This window comes from Athene noctua, chromosome 10, assembly GCF_965140245.1.
Source record: "Athene noctua chromosome 10, bAthNoc1.hap1.1, whole genome shotgun sequence".
NCBI classification, from domain to species: Eukaryota; Metazoa; Chordata; class Aves; order Strigiformes; family Strigidae; genus Athene; species Athene noctua.
Window position 1 is genome coordinate 8,173,158 of NC_134046.1, and position 20,866 is coordinate 8,194,023.

Sequence of the window (20,866 nt, forward strand, 5' to 3'; positions counted from 1 at the left end):
CCCCGAGGGCTGCGGCCGCCGCCGGGGCCCGCCCCACCTGGAGGCGGCGGGAGCGCCGAGCCGCCGGGGGAGGAGGGAGGAGCCGGGCCGGCGCCGCCGCTCGCCGGAAACCGGGGCGGGGGGCGCGGGTCGGGCTCCGCCGCCGCTTCTCCTGGCCCCGGCTCGGCGGCCGTCAGGCGGGGCCGCGGCGGGGCCCGCCAGCCTCGCTACGGCCGCCCGGTCCCCCCCGGGGGACGCGGTGCGGGGTCTGGCGGCGCGGGGGCTTCCTTCTGCTGCCGGAAATGGAGCGCAGGCGCTGCCCCGCACCGGGAAGGGCGCGCCGGGGGTGCGGAGGGGAAAAGGCCTTTTCCTGCCGCCGCCCCGCAGGAAGCGCAGCCTCCGCGCACCCCATTGTTGGAGGCGCCGGCCCGCTCGCCTCCCCCCGCGGCCTCCACACGGCGGGGGAGGGAGGTGCGGGGCCGCCGCCTCCGGGAACTTCCATCCCCTGCCCCGCTGGAGGGGCCGCTCAGGCTCGGGGGTGGCAACCCGCAACGCCCGTCGGTTTTACCCCATTCCTGCTCTGACAAGCGCCGCAGGGACCAACTCTCCCCCCCGTTTCCAGGTTGGAGATGGGGTGCAAGCCGCCCGTGACAGGGGAACCCGCGGGAGGAGAAGGGGCCGACGGCGGGTGCCGCAGCAGCGCCCAGCGCCGCTACAGACACGGCTGATCCCGAAAGCGGTTCTGCTTGAATAAAGGAAATTAGCCGAAATTTCACATTATCTTTAATCCCATTACTGCGGCGCCTTTATAAATAAACCAGCCTCTTGTTCCTAAATACCCATGACACCACAAGATTGTAACTGGCATTCGTAACTCTAAACTCAAACTACATTCGATAAATTCCAACTTCATCAGTATCTTCCTTTCATAGCACTAGGTTCATACACGGCCAGCCACCACCAAACTATTTTTAAGTCTTTTCTGAAAGAGAACCAGAACACCCTCTTAGCACAAAATTTTATTTTACCCTGACCCATGCTTTTTACAGTTTATACACATTTTACAACTAGAAAACAAAGTTTCAATTTCACCATACGATAAACCATTTTGTTTCATATTCAGGATCAAAATAGCCCTTATTAAAACATACGTACATAAATTGCAACAAATTTATAGCAGGACAAAAAAAATGGAACCAACCCCCTCTCTCATGTACGGATACCTGGGATTTTGAACATCATCTCCTCTGTTCATACAGGATTCAACACCGTGCCGAGAGGGTGAGGTCCAGCCCAGTCTGCACCTTGCCCAAATCCACCTTCCACAGAGCTGGAACTGGAAACCAGCTTGCTGCGAGTAAGCCTTTAAAGAGCATCTCTCCATACTTGCATATGCAGAGAAAATGAGGTATAAGTTAGTTGTTATCAGAAGGAATATTCTAAAATAATAAAGTTAAACACAAGTGGGCATTCTGACCTAACTCCTTCCATTTTCCATGTTACTTTTCTAGGCAATGTCAGCAATAGCGATGAACTTAAGGTGTCCGAGCAAACATAAATGTTTCTTCACAAACAAGCATGTAAGATTTATATCGGAGATGACCAAACCAAACTTTAAAGTCTACGTTACCTTCCAACAGCCACTTTGTTTTCTAAGGCTTAAATAATTAAGACACAGTAGGCCATATGTTTCTTACGTGATAATAAAGGTTGCACTGAACAGGAATAAAGAATCCAAAAATAGTCAATACAAGTATCTACACCTACTTTTGTAAAATTTAAAAATCTAATACTCTGACAAATGCTTTTGTATCTAAAACAGTTAATGCTGACTGCATGTTAAAATTTCCCATTTACCTAACCTCTTCCTGAAAACCCAACAGTCCAAGACATACTCAAAACTGCACCTGTGTCAGTCCTTGAGGAGTATCTACTCACACATTAATGCAGGAAGTGTTACCTTCAAAAGCACTAGCAGCAATAGGTCCACATAAAAGTTCAAAGGATTTTTTTTTTTAAATGGAGTGCTACGTTTGTCTACCAAGACCGTAAAAAAATGGTGAAAATCAGCAATGTATTGATTTGCTGCAGTAGATAAAAGCTGAATAGAAATTCTAATCTTTGATCATCACAAAGAGTTGCTTTCTTTTTTTTAGAAAAGGCTGAACTTCTAACATTGGCACATCATAATTCTAACACAGCAAAACAGTAAGTTCCAACAAGTGTTTTTATATGGGGTATGATTTTGGGGTTATTTTGTGAGAGGGGTGGGGGGGGGTTGATTGTTTTTTTTGAAACTTAGAGCAACCAACTATGCTTCAATATGAAGGCAAAATATTAAATTCTAAGGGTTTTTTAGAAGAAAAATTATTTCACCCTGGTTTCCAAAAATGAAACTAAGACAGTAAGAGGGTAGTTATTTCCCACCTCCCCATAAAAAAAAAAAGTCTTTTATCTTATTAAAGCAGTTAAAGATTCTATGACAGATGGCGAGTTAAGACAAAGTTTAGTGTTCTTGCTCTATGGCTTTATTGAAATCCTCAAAATAACTGCCTGAATCTCAAACTGAACTAGGCTCTTCCAAACATATACCCTTGCCTGGGTAACTTCAGTGACCAACTGCTCTCCCACTGCGGAATAAATCCCTAACACCTGTAGGAAGACTTATTACTGCAAGGCTTTTCTCCATACGCAATTTCTCATCGTTCCCAGGCTTTGCCTCTCTCAGGCCACTGAATACACAAGCAGGAACAGAGTTTTCTAACGCAAATTACAATGCACAGAGGAGAAAAAAACCTCTCGCAACAGAGGCAACAGTATGATAAGCAAAGAATTTCAACTGCCGAGTATTTCACACGAGTACCTATTATGGCTACAGTTGAGATGTCACAAAATATTTGCTCTCTGGAATGCAGAGGAAGACGCAAGCTTCTTCCCCCAATTCTCAGCATTCCCAAGGGTCTGATACAAACATTTCCTCTGACATTACCGAAAATGCAGCTAAACTTCATGCCACATAGATGCTATTTGACCAATACCTTGCTTAAAGAATGGCATGAGAAATACTTTGCAGCCACTAGAGACTTGCTTGAAACCTATATTAAGTCACAGTACAAGTTTGCAAAAAAGTCAACCTTGCTACTTATATACAAGGAATCATCAGAGCAGCAGCAATTTAAAAAAAAAAAAAAAAAAAAAATCACCTTTTCTGCATTCTTCTGTTCAACCTACTGTTAAAAATCAGCATTCAAATCTAGAACAAATATGAAATAGTTGAGATTTCTGGTGTTAGAAGTTGAACACATTTAGAATTACAAGCAGAGCCACTGTCTCTAGACAGCTCATGAGACAACACAAGCAACAGACAAGATGAAGCTGTAATTTATAAAGTCTCATCTGAGTCTCACACTCTGCTTAGATGTCTTAGTGTAGTCAGACTAATCTTATTTGTCTAAGCATAGAGAATTATCATCCTACCATGTGCAGATGTTAGAGTACAAATACAAGATTTTCCTGTCATAAAAATTATGCCCCAGATAGCAAGCCACTGGTATTCTGTTATTAAAAATTTACTAATGAGATTTTAGAAAAAAATCCTATTAACAACTCTTAAAAAAGACTTCCAATGTTTTTTTCATAGATCTACAGAGCTTATGAATCCAGGGCTACTTTAGTAAAACTCATGCCTTCCAGCAGTGGTCTCACAAGGTAACAATCACCATTTCTGCTTCTGTTTACAAGTAAAATGGTCCACTATTTAGCAAAAACTTAAATAAAGGGACAACTGAGAAAAAAAAAATAAATATTGCACAAATAATTTAACTGCAGACAGTACGAGACACTTAAAGCCTTGATTTTTTTGTCAGCATATGAACTCTATTATATAGTCACACTTTCTATAATACAGTGGGGTTTTTTTACAAGACACTTAAATTCAGCATTTACATAAACAATTATCTTTACAATCTGTTATCATATAACTTTAAGAGCTCCAGCAGGAATTAATTTTGTCTTTGTTTTAAAAGTTCATCTATCTGAGTCTTGTACATGTTTTTCACATCTTCAAGATCCAGTCGGAGTTCTTCGGCTTCTTCTGCTTTCTCTCCATACATCTGAAGAATTGTATTATATCTTTGATCCAAATCCTGCAAGGACATGGAGTTTGTTATCCGACTGTTTTTCAACTTAAAAAAAGCTGCTGCTAGGACATTGGTTTGTGTACTAGGAAAATAACGTAGCATTACTTTATCAAAGGGTAACTACTTTACAATGAAGCACATAGTGAACTCTTCAAAAATACTTTATGCTTTGACTCTCTAAGTATGGCTAGAATTATACTCCAAATATAAAAGGAAGATATTCCAAAGACAAAGATCCTCGACTACAAAGAATTTGTGCTGGCTTCAGAGGATATACTGAAGCACCTTGAAGTTCAACTGCTATAAGCATTAAAAAACATTTAGCAAACTGCACCAAGTTTAATACAGGAATCACCAGTTTGTGAAATGTTTCACCAGGAAATGTAACATTCTGCATTTAAAGAACAATGATAATTTCCAAAATCCGTCCAAAAACTATTTCCAATATTTCGAGTTCTTACACATTCAGAGGATTAAAGTAATTGTCCTATAACCTTTATCAGTACTGCACACTCATTCAGCTTCTGCACCAAACTCTCCTAAATCCTCACTATTTATCAAAACACCCCTTTCCTGTAAAAAGACTACTTCCAGACAAGTGTCTTAAATGAGAGAAACAAAAAAATGTTCTCTCCTTGATTTAGCATGCAATCTTATGCACGGTGCATATTCCTAATGCATGGATTTTGAAGTGACCATGTAGTCATGGAGTAGGCATTTTCATATTCTACTATATGAAAAACAACACCCCAGGCTCTTCAGTCATTTATGATTAGGAACAGATTTCAATCCAGTCCTAAATTCATAGGGGTATTCCTAAAAAAAAAAACCAAAAAAACCCCAACAAACCCATGAATTTTACTTCAGAAAGACACTTACCTTTAACTGTGCACGTAATTTTGGTATTTCCTTCACTTTTTCCTCAAGTTCATCATTTTGATTTGTTAATTTCACCAGTTCTTCTGCCATTATTGATCGAGTTTTTTCAAGGTTTCCAATTTCAAGCTAAGGTAAACACTTAATGATTAGGATGAAAGAATTTACCATATTTATAAAACACTGTATCAAAATATTTTGATAAAGTAATTAAGGCTTTTTCTTAAGCCAGACTATGAAACAGCACACCCTGGAAGCACTCTCATTTTCTCTTCAAATCTGATCAATCATTTGTTTTTCTTCTTTTTCAGATAGACAAGTTCAGTTTCCTGGATAGGTCCTTACCAAAACAAAAAAGGAAAGGAACAAATCCTTCTCTCGCTCTTCCCTACACATACCTCCAGTGACCATCCTGGTTAATAGAACAGTCATTAAGGAAAGACAGAATAGTGAATGCACTCCACTGTGAGGAGAAGGACCGAGCTTTCTGAATTTAAAATTGATTGCGTATATTTTATCTTGAATATAAGCTTTGAATAGGATATTGAGAGCATTAGCATTTACACTTATAAATGCTATGTTTGGTTAAAATTAACTACAGTACCTGTAGATGTGAAATCTCTCCTTCTCTTAGTTTTAGCTGTGACTGAAGGTTTTCAATTATACTTGAACCTGCTCCCATCCTTATAGCATCGTAAAGATTGCTCCCACCAGTAGTTATTGGTCCAAATGAGTGATCGTGAGGATCATCCTACAAACAAAAGGTTAGAGAAGTATAAAATTAGACAAAGATGTGCACCCTTTGGAATCTTCCTTCTCTCAAAGTATTATTTCATTTCAGATTTAAAGTTATACTGCCACTAGGCAAGCATTTCAATGCTTAAAGTTTGGTTTTAAAACAAAAGCTTAAGGTGAATAGGTGCAATTTAAGATAGCTCCTTACTGGCAAGTTCTCGTGTCACCTATACAACTGTCATTTAACTTGGACACCAATAACCATATCCACAGGAAAGCAGCAGACTCCACACAGACCACACCAGTCAATGACACCGCTTAGGGGACAGGGTTGTGCCCCAAACCAAGACTGCTAGCAAAAATAAACCAATTTGACTCCTACAAGTGTTATTCAATTCTTCTACATGAACTCAGCACCTGTAGATATCACTCTGCAATAGAAGATGTAGTTTCACACTGTCTTTCTACAGTCACAGACATCTTATCTGAAGCCTGCTTACATTTTTACATAGGAATGACCTTGTCTAAGGCCAACATACTCTTCCAAGAGTTATTTTCTACATTAATAATATTTTTTGAAGAAAGCAGCAAGCAGTCTGTCAAAAAAAGCCTATGTAACTAATATGTGATACCTGTGAGAGGAAAGATGTCTGAAGACCTGCCATGTCCACTCCACTTATGGAACTAGAGCGTGACATAGTTGGAGTACTCGAAACAGTTTCAACCGTAAATGACTTCCGATCCTTAAAAAAAAAAAACCCACACCCCACATACATCACCAGTTAGATAAAGAAAAAAATTTACAAGATGGTCAAAGACAGATTCCGTAAAGAACAGACTGCCCTTTTCCATCAACAACTACAGAACAGTGTGACAGATAATCTTTCCCCTTCCCCCTCCCTAAAACATATGAAAGTTCAACAATGAAAAATTACTGTGCTACTAACACTTCTAGCTTACATTCAAATCCACAGACTTTTCAGGAAATGAAGTCAGAAGTTGCAAATTACACTAAAAGAATTTCTCTTTCAAGTAGCCAAGGAAGATTGAGAGGCAGTTTTGCATGCCCAAATGTATCTCATGAAGAATATCTTCAACCCAGAAACGTGTCTCTTTTCAGGATGCATGTTAGTACACTTAATTTTAAAAGTATTAATTCAATTCTGAGATTTCTCGCATGCTAATGCCTTACTGACATACCTTCCAAACTAACCTCTTTTTACCAGCACCATCTGAAAGTATGCTAGCCTCTGAAGAATAAAGCACTTCAATTTTAGAACTGGAGATGGTAAGAAACCAGTAATAGAAACAGTTTCACTTGAGTATCAGCTGCTAATCAGCATTAACGAAGTTACTGGCTATTGAGGACTGTTCTGTGACTTAGGCTTAAGCTGGACATTACGCACAGTCATCTGAAAGGCAAAGCAGGAATTCAGTGGAAGCAATGCTAGTAGTCTAAGCAAAGAAAATAAGGAGCTTCAGAAGAAAAAGAATCCAAGAGCATCCAAAAAAAGATCAAACCAATCATTATCCCTATTTTATCTCTTCTCAGGTTATATAAACTACTGTTCAAGATTCATTTCAGTGAGTATCGCACAAGCACTTGCTTCACTGGAAATAAAAAAGACAGTCACAATAAAGAAAAAGCCAAGTCCCTAATGCCCAGGCTGACAAGTACATACTGTACTGCTCTAAGTCCACTTTATTGCTTATGACAATTTCAGGTTCTAGATACCTACTAAAATAATGATAGTATCAGTAAAATTGAACTGTTAGGTTTTGGTACCTTCTCCTTTGCTGCTTCTTGCACAAAAATTGCCTTCTTTCTTTCCTGTTCAACTTTCATCTTCTCCATTTCTAACTGAGTAGCTAGCAGCGTCTACAAAAATAAATACAGGTTGTTAACTCCTGCTAGCTCAGAAAGCAATGATAGCATAGCTTAAAGCTGAAGTAAGCAATACCTTCTCTTTCTTTGCATCTTCCAGCGTTTTTGCATACTCATCTTTGAGTCCTTCTAGTTCAACCTCATACCTACATTGAGGAAAGAAAAGGTACGGCAAGTGAGTAAATAAGTATTCCGTGTTTACTTTAGATTCACATACTTTTAAAACAAACATAGCTTCCAGGCTTTAAAACATTATGAAAGTAATATACTTCAGATAATCTTTAGCGTGAAACAAAATACCCTTAACAAGCTGGGCAGCTTTATCAATAGCTGTCATTCTGCACAGTCATATCACCCAACAGAACCAAGTCTTCCACACTGCAAAGAGATCTGCTGCAGAGGGTTACTTAAGAGGCAGCTTACTCCATTTCTCTACAGTTTTTAAGAGACACTGTTAACCAATAATGCAACTCACCTACTGTTTTCATTTTCCATCTTCTTCAGCCTGCTTCTCTCCACTTCCAGCTGAGCCTGAAGGCGTGTATTTTCTTGCCTTAAAAGACTATTCTGAGATTCAGTAGAAGACATCTGAATTTTATTAGAAAGAAGTTCTTCTGTAGCAGCTCGTTCTCTCTCAGCAGCTGCTGCTAGAAGAGTTTGAGACTCACCTAATATTAAGAAAAACATTGACTTTAACTTTTTTGAGCAAACACCTGTAACATGGACCAATTATTTAAGCATCAAAATGGAATTTGAATTTTTTTTTAGATTAAATTAATTTTTCTTTTTAAAGAAAACCCAAACATTACCAAAACAACCCCAGAACTGTTTTCTGCTGTAACACAAACTAAACATTTGTCACCATACAGTTAGGGAAATAAAGCAATGCAGAACAAGACTTCATACTCTTTCAGAATGCAATATACAACTACAGAGTACCTCCAGAAAAAAGGTAATTTCTCTGGGTCCACCTTTGGGCATTCTATGCATTTTTTTATTTAAAATACTAGATTACTACTGTATCAACAAATCTATGTCTCATTACCTATGCAGTTAGGTAAGTAAATGATTCAAAACTTTACAATACAGAATCTAAGCACCAGGCGTGACAACTGAAAATGCTGAGGTATTTCCAGGGTCTCAATGTCCATCCTTCCTTTAGATACTGCAAGGACATGTACACCTTAACACCTCTACCTTACAATCTTAAGTTCACACACCGTGTTTTAAAGAGAATCGGGGAATTACCTGTCCCAGAACCTTGGCAGAATACCCCAACACACCATTTCCCTACAGATAAGCATTTTGTGCTCATTCCTCATGACCCACCATCCACGCTCTGGGCAAGTGTCAAGCCTTTTTCATTTACCTTCAGCCATCTCCCATCCTCATCAAGAGCCTCGCTGTTCAGTAAAAGCTAAAAACCTCTTACCAAGTCTGTCAGAAAGATTCTTTTCCAATTTTTCCCATGCAGAAGTTTGTGCTCCCAGCGTGGCTTGCAGATTTTCTATCTGCCGGAGAAGTGGCCGTGTAGCAGATGTAACGCTTTGACTTAGTTCTTGGTTCCGGCTCTCTGCTTCTTGAAGTCTCTGAAATCACAAATTAAATATAATTAAGCTTTAAAATCATATGATGGATTAAAAGATCAATACAGAATTCAGCTATACACATATCAGTTGCTTTACATTCTAGAACTCTTATGTTCAGACTCACAGTAAAGCGTGAAATTCCAAGACAGAAGCCTAACATTTTTAGATACATGATTGAGCAACAGCCCAGAAATTTACATTTCAAGAGCCCTCTGGACATCACTTGAAACATTTTGGCAACAATCTATCTTCTGGACCTTAAGAACAAGAAAAATATTAAACAGTAGCTAAGGAGTCATTTAAAACAAATTTGCTAGCAATTTTAATTATTATAATCCTAATGGTTGTACTTCATCTTATGCTAAAAGGATAGCATTACATTTAAAAGGCATCACAAAAATTATAATTTTGTTTCCAATACGTGATTAAAAATCCATTTCCTTCAATATTTTACTGTTGTTCTACACAGGACAAATACTGCAGGTAACCAGGAAAACAATGCCTCTTTTTCAGGCTATTAATGTCACGGTAGCATTTCATTTTCAGACGCCCTCCTTGCAGACACAAGCTGGCATCATCTATTTGCTATAGCACCTGTTGTAATTCACCGATTTCCTGGCGTAAATAATCTTCTTTTCTTGCTGCCTGCTGTTCTGCACGTTGCAGCGCTAGCCTCAGGTCTGCCACCTAAATAAACAAGATGTCATCACTAGTTTCTTGCCAAAATTTACAGCGTCACCTATTCATTGCTACAGTCCTATACCATTGTTAAACACTGTCCAGCAGAGTATGCCCGTTTTCAAGTTAAAGGCTTAAGTTCTGCATTCACACAAATAGTTACACTTATTTATCTATCACTAAAAACTTTGTCCAACTAAATTTCTTGAATTTTACATCATGGTAAGAGCACTACAAACTTAACAGAGCCTGTCAAAGTCCCTTTATTTAGACATGTAAAATTAAAAGTATTTTTTAATAAAACTAAAATTTTAAAGCTTAGCACAACTACCACTAAAGACTAACAAGTTCACAGGAAATACACTGGGTATCTGCTAAGTACACAAAAATGTGTTCCACCTTATATTGCATCTGGTTCATTACGCCAGATACACACACCATCTGAGTACATTCACTTGTTCAATGAAAAATTTTATTCACTGCATTTAAGACCCACCTGAATTGCCAAAGCTTCTTGTTGCTGTCGTGCCTCATCCTGGGCCTTCTCCAGAGCTAACCCAAGCTCTTCCTTTGCCTTCATTTCCCGACTTAGGGCTGCTTCTTGTGCCTCACTGTCCTTTGTAGCGTTAGCTTTATGAAGATCTGCAAGTTCCCTGGGGAAGAAAAAAAAAAAAAGCAGCAATGCTTTTTACAGTTTATACAATGCCAACAGTGACTTTGCAAATAACTTTGCCATATATTAACATTTCAAAAGCACTGCACGAGAAATAGACGCAGGAGCTGAATCTACGGTTGAAGACAGACACACAAAGATCTGCTTACTTGTAAGCACTGTCAAGTGCTGCCTGGACACTTCTGTTCCGTTCTTCAAGGTCTTCCACTTCTGCCTGAAGTTTAGCAAGATCCTTTTCCTGTCGCTCTACAACACTATTCAGTTGTTTAATGCTGTCTCGATGTTGCTTCTCAAGGTCTTCCTTGCCATCAAGCACCTATGAGAGTGCAAGCAAGAAGCATGAAACTAATCCCAGTACATGGGGCAGACAACGTCATCGGAGCACAAGAACAACCGTGGCAACCAATTCAGGATGAAGTTACACAAAACAGCTAAACCCATCTAACACTTTGCCAAAAGAAAGATTTTGCTCCCCAGAGCATGTCCATCTCCCCCAGAGGAGGGAGCTCCTCTTCACCACAGTTTCATACACTTCCTCATACTGGGTCTGCTGCTTGTGAGCTTTTGGTTCAATAACCAGCTGAGCAAAACCACTGCCCAAATTTTGTTGGTGCAGGTTTTCCAACTAAAATTTAGTGTACTGAAGTGGTCAGCCCACCTGATAGCCAGCAGTGCAGGTGTGAACAAGCAGCTAGAACGATACCTGACCACAGTTTTAAACTGCTCTGAGAACACACACAGAAATCACAGCTCAGTGTTCCAGTAATATGAAACAGAGAATTCTCCCAGAAAAAGATATCAGTCTGTCTAGAGCCTCCCCAACAGGCTACTCTGCAGCTATTATAAAAAACTTGAAAAAAAACCCATCTCACAACCAAATACTTCACCTGTTTTAAATGTTGCAATTCCTCTTCCAATTCCTTAATTTTTTTGTTCTGCTTTGTGTTAGTATTTTCTCTCTCTTTTTCTTTGGCTCTTAATTTCTTAATAATGTTGGAATTGTGCAGCTGCTGTTTGGAAAGCTTTTCTCCTGCAAAGAAAACGAACATAAAGTTGGCACATACTGCTGTTATTCTATGAACTCTTTCTATTCACACCTCCCCCTGTTCTTCAGTCTTGTGAAAATAATAATCAAATATGTATGGAAATACTCTTACATTTTTTTCATGCAAGATCTTAAGTTTTATCTGACCTTATCCTGAGATGACCTTGCTACACTAAGCTAGAATGAGATAAGATAGGCAGTGAAAGGCTTAGAAAGTAAAGCAAATGAGCTCATCAAGCAAATGAGCTCAACACATCAGGAAAATAACCCAAAATGACCTGTTCGTTTAGTAACTATATTTTACTTCCAAAATTTAAAAGCAGTAAGAGAAACACTGTAGAAACACCTTGAACAATGCCCTAGTTAGATTTCTGCTGAATGGAACACAGAGCATTGCACTGCATGCTGTTTTTATCTCACAGCACCTTTTAGTGCATACTGCAGAAAGAACCCCTCTAGCCATCTGTATTTGACTGATCCCTCCTGTGCTCTTCGCTATTAAACTAAATGGTTCAAATGTTCAGGAACATGGAACATGCTTCAAATGTTGTATTTATTCCCATATAAAGAAGGCTCATATGTGAAGGCAGTACATTTCAAATTATTCTACGATTTTTTATTATTAACAAATTTTTGATTCCCACCTTCCTCCATTAATCCTTTGATTTGCTCTTCTTTTTCTTTCAGTAATTCAGCAGTTTCATTGGTATTAAGTCTAGTAGCCAATTCTTCTTTAACAGTCTTTACTTCCTAAAGAATAGGATAAAATACTTAAGACCATTTATTAAAATACATTTAGGGGAAAAACACACAGTAAGTTGCACTGATCACCTTTTTCTTCTCCCCTTCCTCTCAAAAGGCTTTTCTTTGAAAACAATTTCAGTTGGAAGGGAACTTGAGATTATCTGATCAAATCAGATTGCTCAGAGCCTTATTCCATCAAGTTTTAAAAACCTCCAAGGATTGAGACTCCGTAAATTCTCTGTACAATCTGTTCTAACCCCTCTTTCCAATTCCACTTTCTATACTTTAAACTTTTGCAAATAAACCAGTTACATTCACACACAGGTATCAGATAATTTTCCTATTTCAATTTACTACTGTGCCAACACAATGACACATACAGTGACAAAACAACTCTGAAAAATATTTTTTTTTTTCCAGTTACAAATTTGAGTTTATTTGTTGCAGACTAGCAATAAGGTAGAGAAATGTAATGCTGTATTACCAGGTCAAGAACATCTAAACTCCATAAACTTGTGCTGCAGCAGACTTCTTTGCTCATTCCAAACCAGTCTGTCAACAGTCCTTAATTTTCCTACCAGTTAATCCCCTACAGAAGCCATTCCCATTCTTCACCACTCCCAACATCCCCAGGCCATTCTTCTCCATCACACCCATGCAAACACATATATGGCACAAGGAAAATGAGAGCAGACATTAGAACTTTTTTTTCCTAAAACCAGACTAACTTTAACTTAAATGAGTTCCCTAACTTGGTCTGCAACACAGCTGCAAGAATACATGTGTCAACACAAAGAAATAACAAGCAGCCTGGGAGGCTAAAATCAGCTTCCTCACTACTAATTCCATGAGATAGCACCTGTCAGTCTCATGATTTTCCCTAGCTTAATTTTTATGAATTTACCTCAAGAAATTTAACTGTGCTCTAAAATAATAAGTATTCATTTCACTAAAAAGCCACATTACCTTTTTAGCTGCATCTCTTTCTTTGCAGGCTAGCTGGAGCTTCTTTTCAGCATCTGCAATTCGCTGAGCAAACTCCTCTTTAAGAGATGAAAGGCTACTGCTCTCTTCTTTCATTCTAAACATCTCACTACATTTAAAATTAACATTTCAGAACAGTTGCACGGTTATGTGACATTCCAAGCAGTTTGTAACAGGTTGTCTTAAATACTTTCAAAATGGGGTTTTTGGGTTTATTTTACATGTGTTAACCAGAAGTCAAAAAACCACAGTCATATTAGAAGCACTAATCAAAGATCTTCACTAATTCAGTAATTTACCCACAAAACCAATGAAATGCTTGATTTACACCTTAAATGTTTTTCCCCTTTATCAATTTCTCTCTGATTAACCAGTCTATATCATACACAGGGCAAATGATTAAATGTATTTTTAAGGTAAAATCAATTTAGCCAGTAAATGACACCTTCATATATTATGTGTAAATTTTTAAACTTGATATTTGATCAATAAACTAGTAAATCCAAATTCTCTTTTCCGTTTTCTTTTAACTGGATTAAATAATGAATTCAGGTTTTACCCCTACAACCAGCCCTTCTACCACACTTTCACTGACTACATTTTAGTCAGCAAATTACTTAGTAAATCAAATTTATCCATCTTATCAGAAAACTCAGTCTCCCCTAGTAGCTGAATGCAGTCTTATAACAAAGGTCTTCGTTAATAATCAAGTCTGACTGTACACATCTGTTTGTCATTCCTACTGCTTGCTTACTGAAAAATCTTTCACTATCCTTTTCCCAAAAAGAGATTTTGGCCCCAAGAAAGAGTGTGGCTTTAAAAGAATACCATCACAGCACATGCAATCATTATTTCCACCTTTCTCAAACAATGCACATCCCTTGCAACCTTTGTTCTCGTTATAAATCTACTTGTTTTACAATACTGTCTACTGATTGTATTACAGTAAAATTACAGTTACACCCACTACTGTGTTTATTTTCATACTTACTCTTTTAGGTTATCATAAGCTTCTTCCAGGCGCGCCTTTTCTTTACTAGTACTTAATAACTGTATTTCCCTCTTCTCCAGTTTCTCAGTTAATGAATCAATCATCTGGACAATGTTTTTACAGATAAAGATCAGATGAATGGGACAATTAAAACACAAGAGGGGCAGGCTTCCCCTTTCCCCCCACCATTCCCTCCCAACACTATTTAAAGCTGAACTTGTCAATGTTTCTAGGAATTTGAGGTAAAAGTCAGTGAAAATTACCATGGTTTAGCCACGTTAATTTAGAACTAAGCAATATCTAAGCACAAGACACCTGTTTTCTACAGGTGTAGAAAACCTACCAAGGAAGCACGTGTGGCTCAGCTAAGCCCCTCAACAAAATCATCAACAGTTATATTTAATTATAAATGAAGTTTTTAAACAGAGGTGATAGCCTATAAAAGTATAGCTAACATTAACCACTAAGACTCCCAGTGCTCCTTATAGCACTCTTTACAGAGTAAGGTCTCTTCTGTGAAAGGTTAGCACAAAGCAGCAAAACAGCATCAGATGAAGGAAGAAAACTTTCAGACAGGGTCAAGAGCTCTTACATCATCAAAATCGTTTCTTAATACCAAGTTTTGGAAAGTTAAATATAGAGAAATGGCACAAACATACATGCAAATATACAAATATTTTAAAAATTAAACAGATTCTATAAATGTAGTTCAATACAGACAATGAAAGACAAAATTTGCTGTTTTTCTATTTCCCACAATGTGTAACCATTTAAGTTAGGAAAACTTACAGATAATAGACCATGGCTTTGGAGTTCCCTAAGGAATTTACACTGACATTCTGTAAGATTTACACACAAAACAAATGCTTTCCTTAAAACACAGATGACATCAGGGTTTTATGAATTCCCACAAGCAATTGCTTTTCCTTTATTGCTATCAGAAACACCATCAGTGTTGCAAACATGCCTACAGGGCAAAGTCAGGAGTAGGGCAAATCATGTCACATATTATGCACAGACTATGAGCAAAGCAAAACGCAAAGAAACAGAGCAAAACACATGTCAAAGGAGCTCATAAGTTAAAAACAAGAATAGAGGGACAGGAAGGTGACCAAGGAAATGGAGAAAGGAGATAGTGCAAACGATACTTTGCAGACCTGGACAAAACACACTGCTTGAAAGTCCAGTTTGGGCTCCCATACACTTGAATACCCTACTTCATCACATTTCCAGTGATTCCATCTATCTAAAACAGCTATATAAATTTATTTTAATCTATTCACTATTCATAACTATACTTATCTTCTTCATTAAAAGCCCAGTGTACCTTCTTTTAAAAAGTAAAGACTATCTCTGCTAAAAAACAAACATTAATTTATCTAGCAAAATGGACTTATTTACACTACTGCTGTCCTCACAGAACATGAATAATGCTCCTAGAATGTAATAAAATTTGGACAGTTTTTAAGTCTGTGGAAAAAAATGCTTGCAAAATACTATCTTGATAATTGCTGAAATACTAAAGCCTTGTACTTCCACAGTTCAAATCAAAATAATTCAAGGAATCTCCTCCACCCTTCAGAGAAAAAAAATATATATATACACCAAAGAATTAAAATAACACATTTGACTTATCAAGGCTTCCTGTTTGCTAGCACTACTCACAATTCACAGTAACGGTAACTACGCTGGTTAGGTGAAACCCAAAACTCTTTAACCATAAATTTCACCAGTGTTCTTCCACTGCAGATCAAGGACAGTTTTCTATAAGGTAAGGTAGTTCAGCATCAATTAATCTGTTCATATAAAGTGAAGATAATACCTATATAAGGAGATGATAGGAATTTCACTTGTAATTAAAGGATGTGTTTGCAAAAAAAAATTTACAGTTACCTTTTTAAGCTCTTGCTTTTCAGTGTCCTCTTCTAACAATTTTTCAACAGCATCCTGCTGCAGCGGCTCAGTCTCCATGTTCACAGTCTGTTCTTCAACCGTTTGCACAGTAGCAACCAAAATATCTGGCTGCTCAGAATTAACGGGGGTCGCGCTTCTCCCGCTCTCTTCCATCTCAGCTTCCTCAGCATGTAAAACAGAAGTGTCATTCAAGTTTTCAGATTTATTTTTCAGGGCATCAACCAGTTCTGTCTTTGGTGCAGAAGGACTGACAGCGACAGATGCTGAAGCAGAAGCCCTGCCTGATAACTCATCATCTGAATTTATTTCACTTACACTTCTACTATCTAAAGACTGTACGCTAAATGAATCAATTCTTTCAAAAGCATCAGAGGAGCAGCAGCTCTCGGTCATTTTTTGGAAGTCATCTAAACGATTATAATCTGCACAGGCAGATGTAGATAAAAGCTGAAATGACGTTTGCATTAGATGAAGACTGGATTTTGAATCTGCAGCTTCTTGTCTTGAACTTACTGAGCTCTCACTTATTACACTTTCATGGTCCAGAACTTCAATATCACTAGTTGTGGATGTCCCCGAGGAGAAAGTGCTAATTGGAGGTGACGGTGTATTGCTTTGCCTGTCCTCAGTCTTTCGTTCCTTAGTTTCCAAACCCACATCTTTTGTACCTGCATTAAGGGGTTGTGAAGTGCTATCCCGCACACCTCCCCTCCCATCCCCTCCTACACTGGGTTTTTCGTTAAGAGCATCTTCAGGTGCTTCCAAACTTAGAGCTGACACGTTTTTGTCAGTAACTTCATTTGTGCTTTCTTCAGGCTTAGCATTAGACTTCAGTACAGAATTCTCTTCTGATTTCTCCTTGGGAATATCAAGGTTTTTCAAGTCCACCAGGACAGCTACAGAGGAATCCTTTACTTCTGCCTCTGTCGTCACTGGTACTTCCAGCTGACTGGGGTGCTGAGACTCCTTTAAAGTGCTTTTCACTTCCTCTTTGGGTCGCTGTGATTTGGCTGGAGGTTTGGACACCACTGGATTTTTCTGTATACTCTGAACATCTGTTGGAGAGAGAAAGGCACTGAAGAAGTTTTCAGATTCATCTACTACCGTCCTTCTCACTGGCTTAGTGATTGCTGTTGGCGATATTGGCTGATTCTGTGGTTCTGTATTTGAACTTAAGCCCCAGGAAGATGTATCCCATCCTCCACTTATGAGAGAATTTGTTCCTAAAACAATAAAAAAAGAGATAGGCCAAGAACATTTAAAACTTATTATTTGCCAGTATTTCTTTTTAGATGCAACAGTTCAGAAAAAAATGTTTTCAGCACTGTATAAACTCGAAAGTGAACACTATACATGATCACAAACAGCATCGTTTTCATTACTACTTCCTTCCAAAGCTTGGAACTGATTTTTAGACAAAGCATAAACAGCAACATAAGTGAAAACATACACAAATTACACCAGCAAATCCAAAAGTGACAATTTCAGAAAAAGATAGGGAGAAGTGTCTGGGAAGGGAAAACAAGCCCACACAGCATTCTGAAAAATGTAAGGGCAAATCTGAAGCATCTTTGGGCACAAAAAGCAAGCATTTCCTTTGCAAAGGAAACAAGCAAAACAGAACGTGACCTCCTGCTTCCCACAGTGAGAGCAAGCTATGCAAAACAATCTGAAAAACTGTAGTTTAAAAAGGAGAGAATTACACAGATTACAAAAGGAGGAAACAATTACTAGGTCTTAAAAGTTATCTGCCAGTTGCACACAGACAAACATGTCACACACCATTACAGAAAACCGGGGAAAAGTTTTAAACATTTGTAGAATTTACATTGTAAGAAGGGTTCTCGCCCTTTCAGTTGGTGACATATTTTTCCTTTCAAACCAAGCAACAGCACAAAGCTGACAATACAAATTGTCAGCAGCCCAGCTAAGATAATAGTTTTCTTCTCCTGTGGAGAAATACCAAACTGATGAGTTCTGAATCTGCCCTGAAACAACATCAACAGTTCCTATTATTGTATTTCTTCAGGTTTTCCAGGACTTGTCAACAGGAAGGTCAGTAAGAATTTCAGCATCAAATTTTAGTAGTATCCCAAGCAAGAAACATAAATTTTAAAATCTCCAATTTTATTTTGTACCTACAAACATAATCTGGATAATGTAAATATTTCAGGGTACTTAAAAACAAGCTCACTTTATACAGCAGCATCTATTACAAACCACTGAATTACAATATTTAAAGCAGACTACCCCTTTCAGAAAGTGTTGACAGCTACTGGCCTCAAGATCTCAAATTCAGATAATTACCGCTCTCACTGCCAAAAATATCACAAACATCTGATTTATTACTACCTTGTCTGTGATTCAATAGCTACAGAAAAAGCCCTGTGAGTGAACTGTAACATTCAGAAAATACTGACTTCTTTTAAAAACAAGTATTTTTTCCCTGAAAAACAGATGCAGGCTGATCTTTGCTGCTCTCCTTATAAATTACAGAACTACTATGAATACTAAGATATAAACTAAATTTTAAAAAGCTTCGGGCAACTCTGAAGTTTTAAGAAACTAAGCATGACACAATCTTCTATAAACAATTCCTGTAATTTAAGATGTCACTGGAGTAAGTTACTGCCAAGCCCCTGCTCCCACAAATGGATGAAGACATGCAGAACTGACCCTACACTTTTCTGAGAAACAAACCTAGAAAGCACTTTCAATTGTTACAGCTTTCAGCTTTCAGCAATCTAATTCTGCTGTGGTATACATGGAAATAACCTCCTCCTACAAATACACACATACCTTCTAGATACAGTTACAATAAAGACACAGATTCCAGATGACTTAGCTTCCCATCCTTTTCTTTATTCATTCTTATCTTTAAGATGTTATTTATGGCAAAAAATGTTTGTAACGAGAGGGCTCTTTTTTGCTCCTTCATTACCAAACAGCATCTTAGGACTGGTCATTCTTTCAGGTTCTACATTACATTAGCACACGTACAAAGCAGACACTTCCTCATAACCAAGCCCTGACAATTTTTCCACCAACACATTCCTTTCAATAGATGTTGAAGAATTATGAACTTAACGCCACAAAAAGCGGAAACTTCACTTAGCTTACACGGACCACATTTTCAGCTTCTATTCTACTTTTCCTGTCGCAAAGAGTGAATCCATGCACACCTGAAGGAACATGATTTTCCCTTTTATAAACTTAATATATAAATTTATATTAATATTTATAAATAAAGTTTTCATCACCTATTAGTCCCTTGGCAACAAAAATAACGCCTTAAGAAACACGAGTATGAAGCGCAATGCTACCCATGCGACAAAAGCAGGACACTGGTGACAACCACCAGGTCCTGCGTGTGCTGCTGAGGTTTCCTCAGCTTTTTGTCAATGTTATCCCTCCCTCGCCTGTGAGGGGGGACCGACGAGTATCACAGGCACTGCAGAACGGGCTTTGGACAGGGAGGGCTGGTTCAAGCGCCACAAGTGTAACCCACCGCCCCGGGTTAAGGGTTGAGGCAGGGAAGGGTGAGGGGAAGGCGCCGCCCCGGCCGAGCCCGCTGCAAAGGCCGGGCCGGAGGCCGGGAGGCCAGGCGGCACAGCCGGCCCCACACGGAGGCCTGGGGGCATGGCCAGGGCTGCCCCCGTCGCCCACGCTTACCGTCGCCGTAGTCGGGGATGACGGCGTCGGGCCAGGGGCTCTCCTCGGCCTGGATGTCCAGCACCCGGTCGATAGATTTCTGGGCCTGCGACAGCGCCTGCTTGGCGAAGCTGGACAGCTGCGAGGCATTGAACCAGCTCATCCTCCGCGCTGCCCGGTCCCGCGCCGAGGCGGCGGCACCGGGCCACAAGCACAGAGGCGGGCGGGGAGCGACCCGCGCTCAGAGCCCGCTGCCCGGCGGCGGCGGGGCCGGCGGCCTCGGGCTCGGCGCGGAGGGGCGGGAGGGCGGCCCCGCGCCTGCGCGCCGCCGGGCTCCACGTCGCAAACAAGCCCGCGCGCAGCCGCTCTCCGGCCCCGCGACACGTCCCGAGAGGCGGAGCAAGGCCTTCCGCCTCGGTGCCCGTCATGGCGGGGCGGCGAACCCGCCTCCCCTTCCGCCTCGGTGCCCGTCATGGCGGGGCGGCGAACCCGCCTCCCCTTCCGCCTCGGTGCCCGTCATGGCGGGGCGTGAACCCGCCTCCCGTTCCGCCTCGGTGCCCGTCATGGCGGGGCGTGAACCCGCCTCCCGTTCCGCCTCGGTACCCGTCATGGCGGAGAGCCGACTCTGTCTGTCCCCCTGCAACAACTCTTCCAGACTAGATGCTGTAAGGACAAGTTTAGTTCCCGCTTCCTAATGTTTCCTTCAGCTGCTTCACACAAAGAACAGACCAAGCGCACACTCCGCTAAACCTCAATGCCTTAACTTGCTGCTTTAAATCCCACAACTTACAAGGGACCTTTAATACTTCTGAACACTGCAGCGCTGTTAAAATTTATCTGGTTAAAAATTACAGTAAAGTGACCCGATTCAGTTCAAGTGTAAGGCTGGAAGACGCAAAGTTACAACGCAGGTCATGTACATCAAGTAAAACCAAAGAATTCACACTGCCCTATCCAGCACCGCTTGCTGCAAGGTCTCTGAC

General features: G+C 39.9%; 1 protein-coding gene across 3 annotated transcripts; it reads right to left on the bottom strand.

Moving 5' to 3' along the window:
- Positions 1-633: 633 nt before the first annotated feature.
- TMF1 (TATA element modulatory factor 1) lies at positions 634-20,194 on the bottom strand. 3 transcript variants are annotated; one of them, XM_074913939.1, is made up of 17 exons: positions 19,905-20,194; positions 16,212-17,287; positions 14,319-14,422; positions 13,310-13,436; positions 12,244-12,349; positions 11,442-11,584; positions 10,704-10,870; positions 10,378-10,534; positions 9,798-9,890; positions 9,047-9,203; positions 8,090-8,282; positions 7,691-7,760; positions 7,516-7,608; positions 6,362-6,472; positions 5,599-5,745; positions 4,998-5,123; positions 634-4,124 (listed from the first exon to the last, which is right to left on the bottom strand). In XM_074913939.1, the coding sequence occupies exons 1-17, from the start codon at positions 20,044-20,046 to the stop codon at positions 3,981-3,983; spliced, it is 3,156 nt and encodes a 1,051-aa protein (XP_074770040.1). In that variant the 5' UTR covers positions 20,047-20,194; the 3' UTR covers positions 634-3,980. The 3 variants fall into 3 exon arrangements, with proteins under 3 accessions (XP_074770040.1, XP_074770038.1, XP_074770039.1); XM_074913937.1 differs by having other exon boundaries at positions 16,212-17,455; XM_074913938.1 differs by having other exon boundaries at positions 16,206-17,455.
- Positions 20,195-20,866: the final 672 nt, after the last annotated feature.

Coding starts and splice junctions, on each gene's coding strand:
- TMF1 (XM_074913938.1), bottom strand. CDS start 20,046: ATGAGCTGGTTCAATGCCTCGCAGCTGTCCAGCTTCGCCAAGCAGGCG. Junction 17,456..19,904: donor CATCCCCGACTACGGCGACG/GTAAGCGTGGGC, acceptor TTATTGTTTTAG/GAACAAATTCTCTCATAAGT. Junction 14,423..16,205: donor AAGAGCTTAAAAAGGTAACT/GTAAATTTTTTT, acceptor AACATTGTCCAG/ATGATTGATTCATTAACTGA.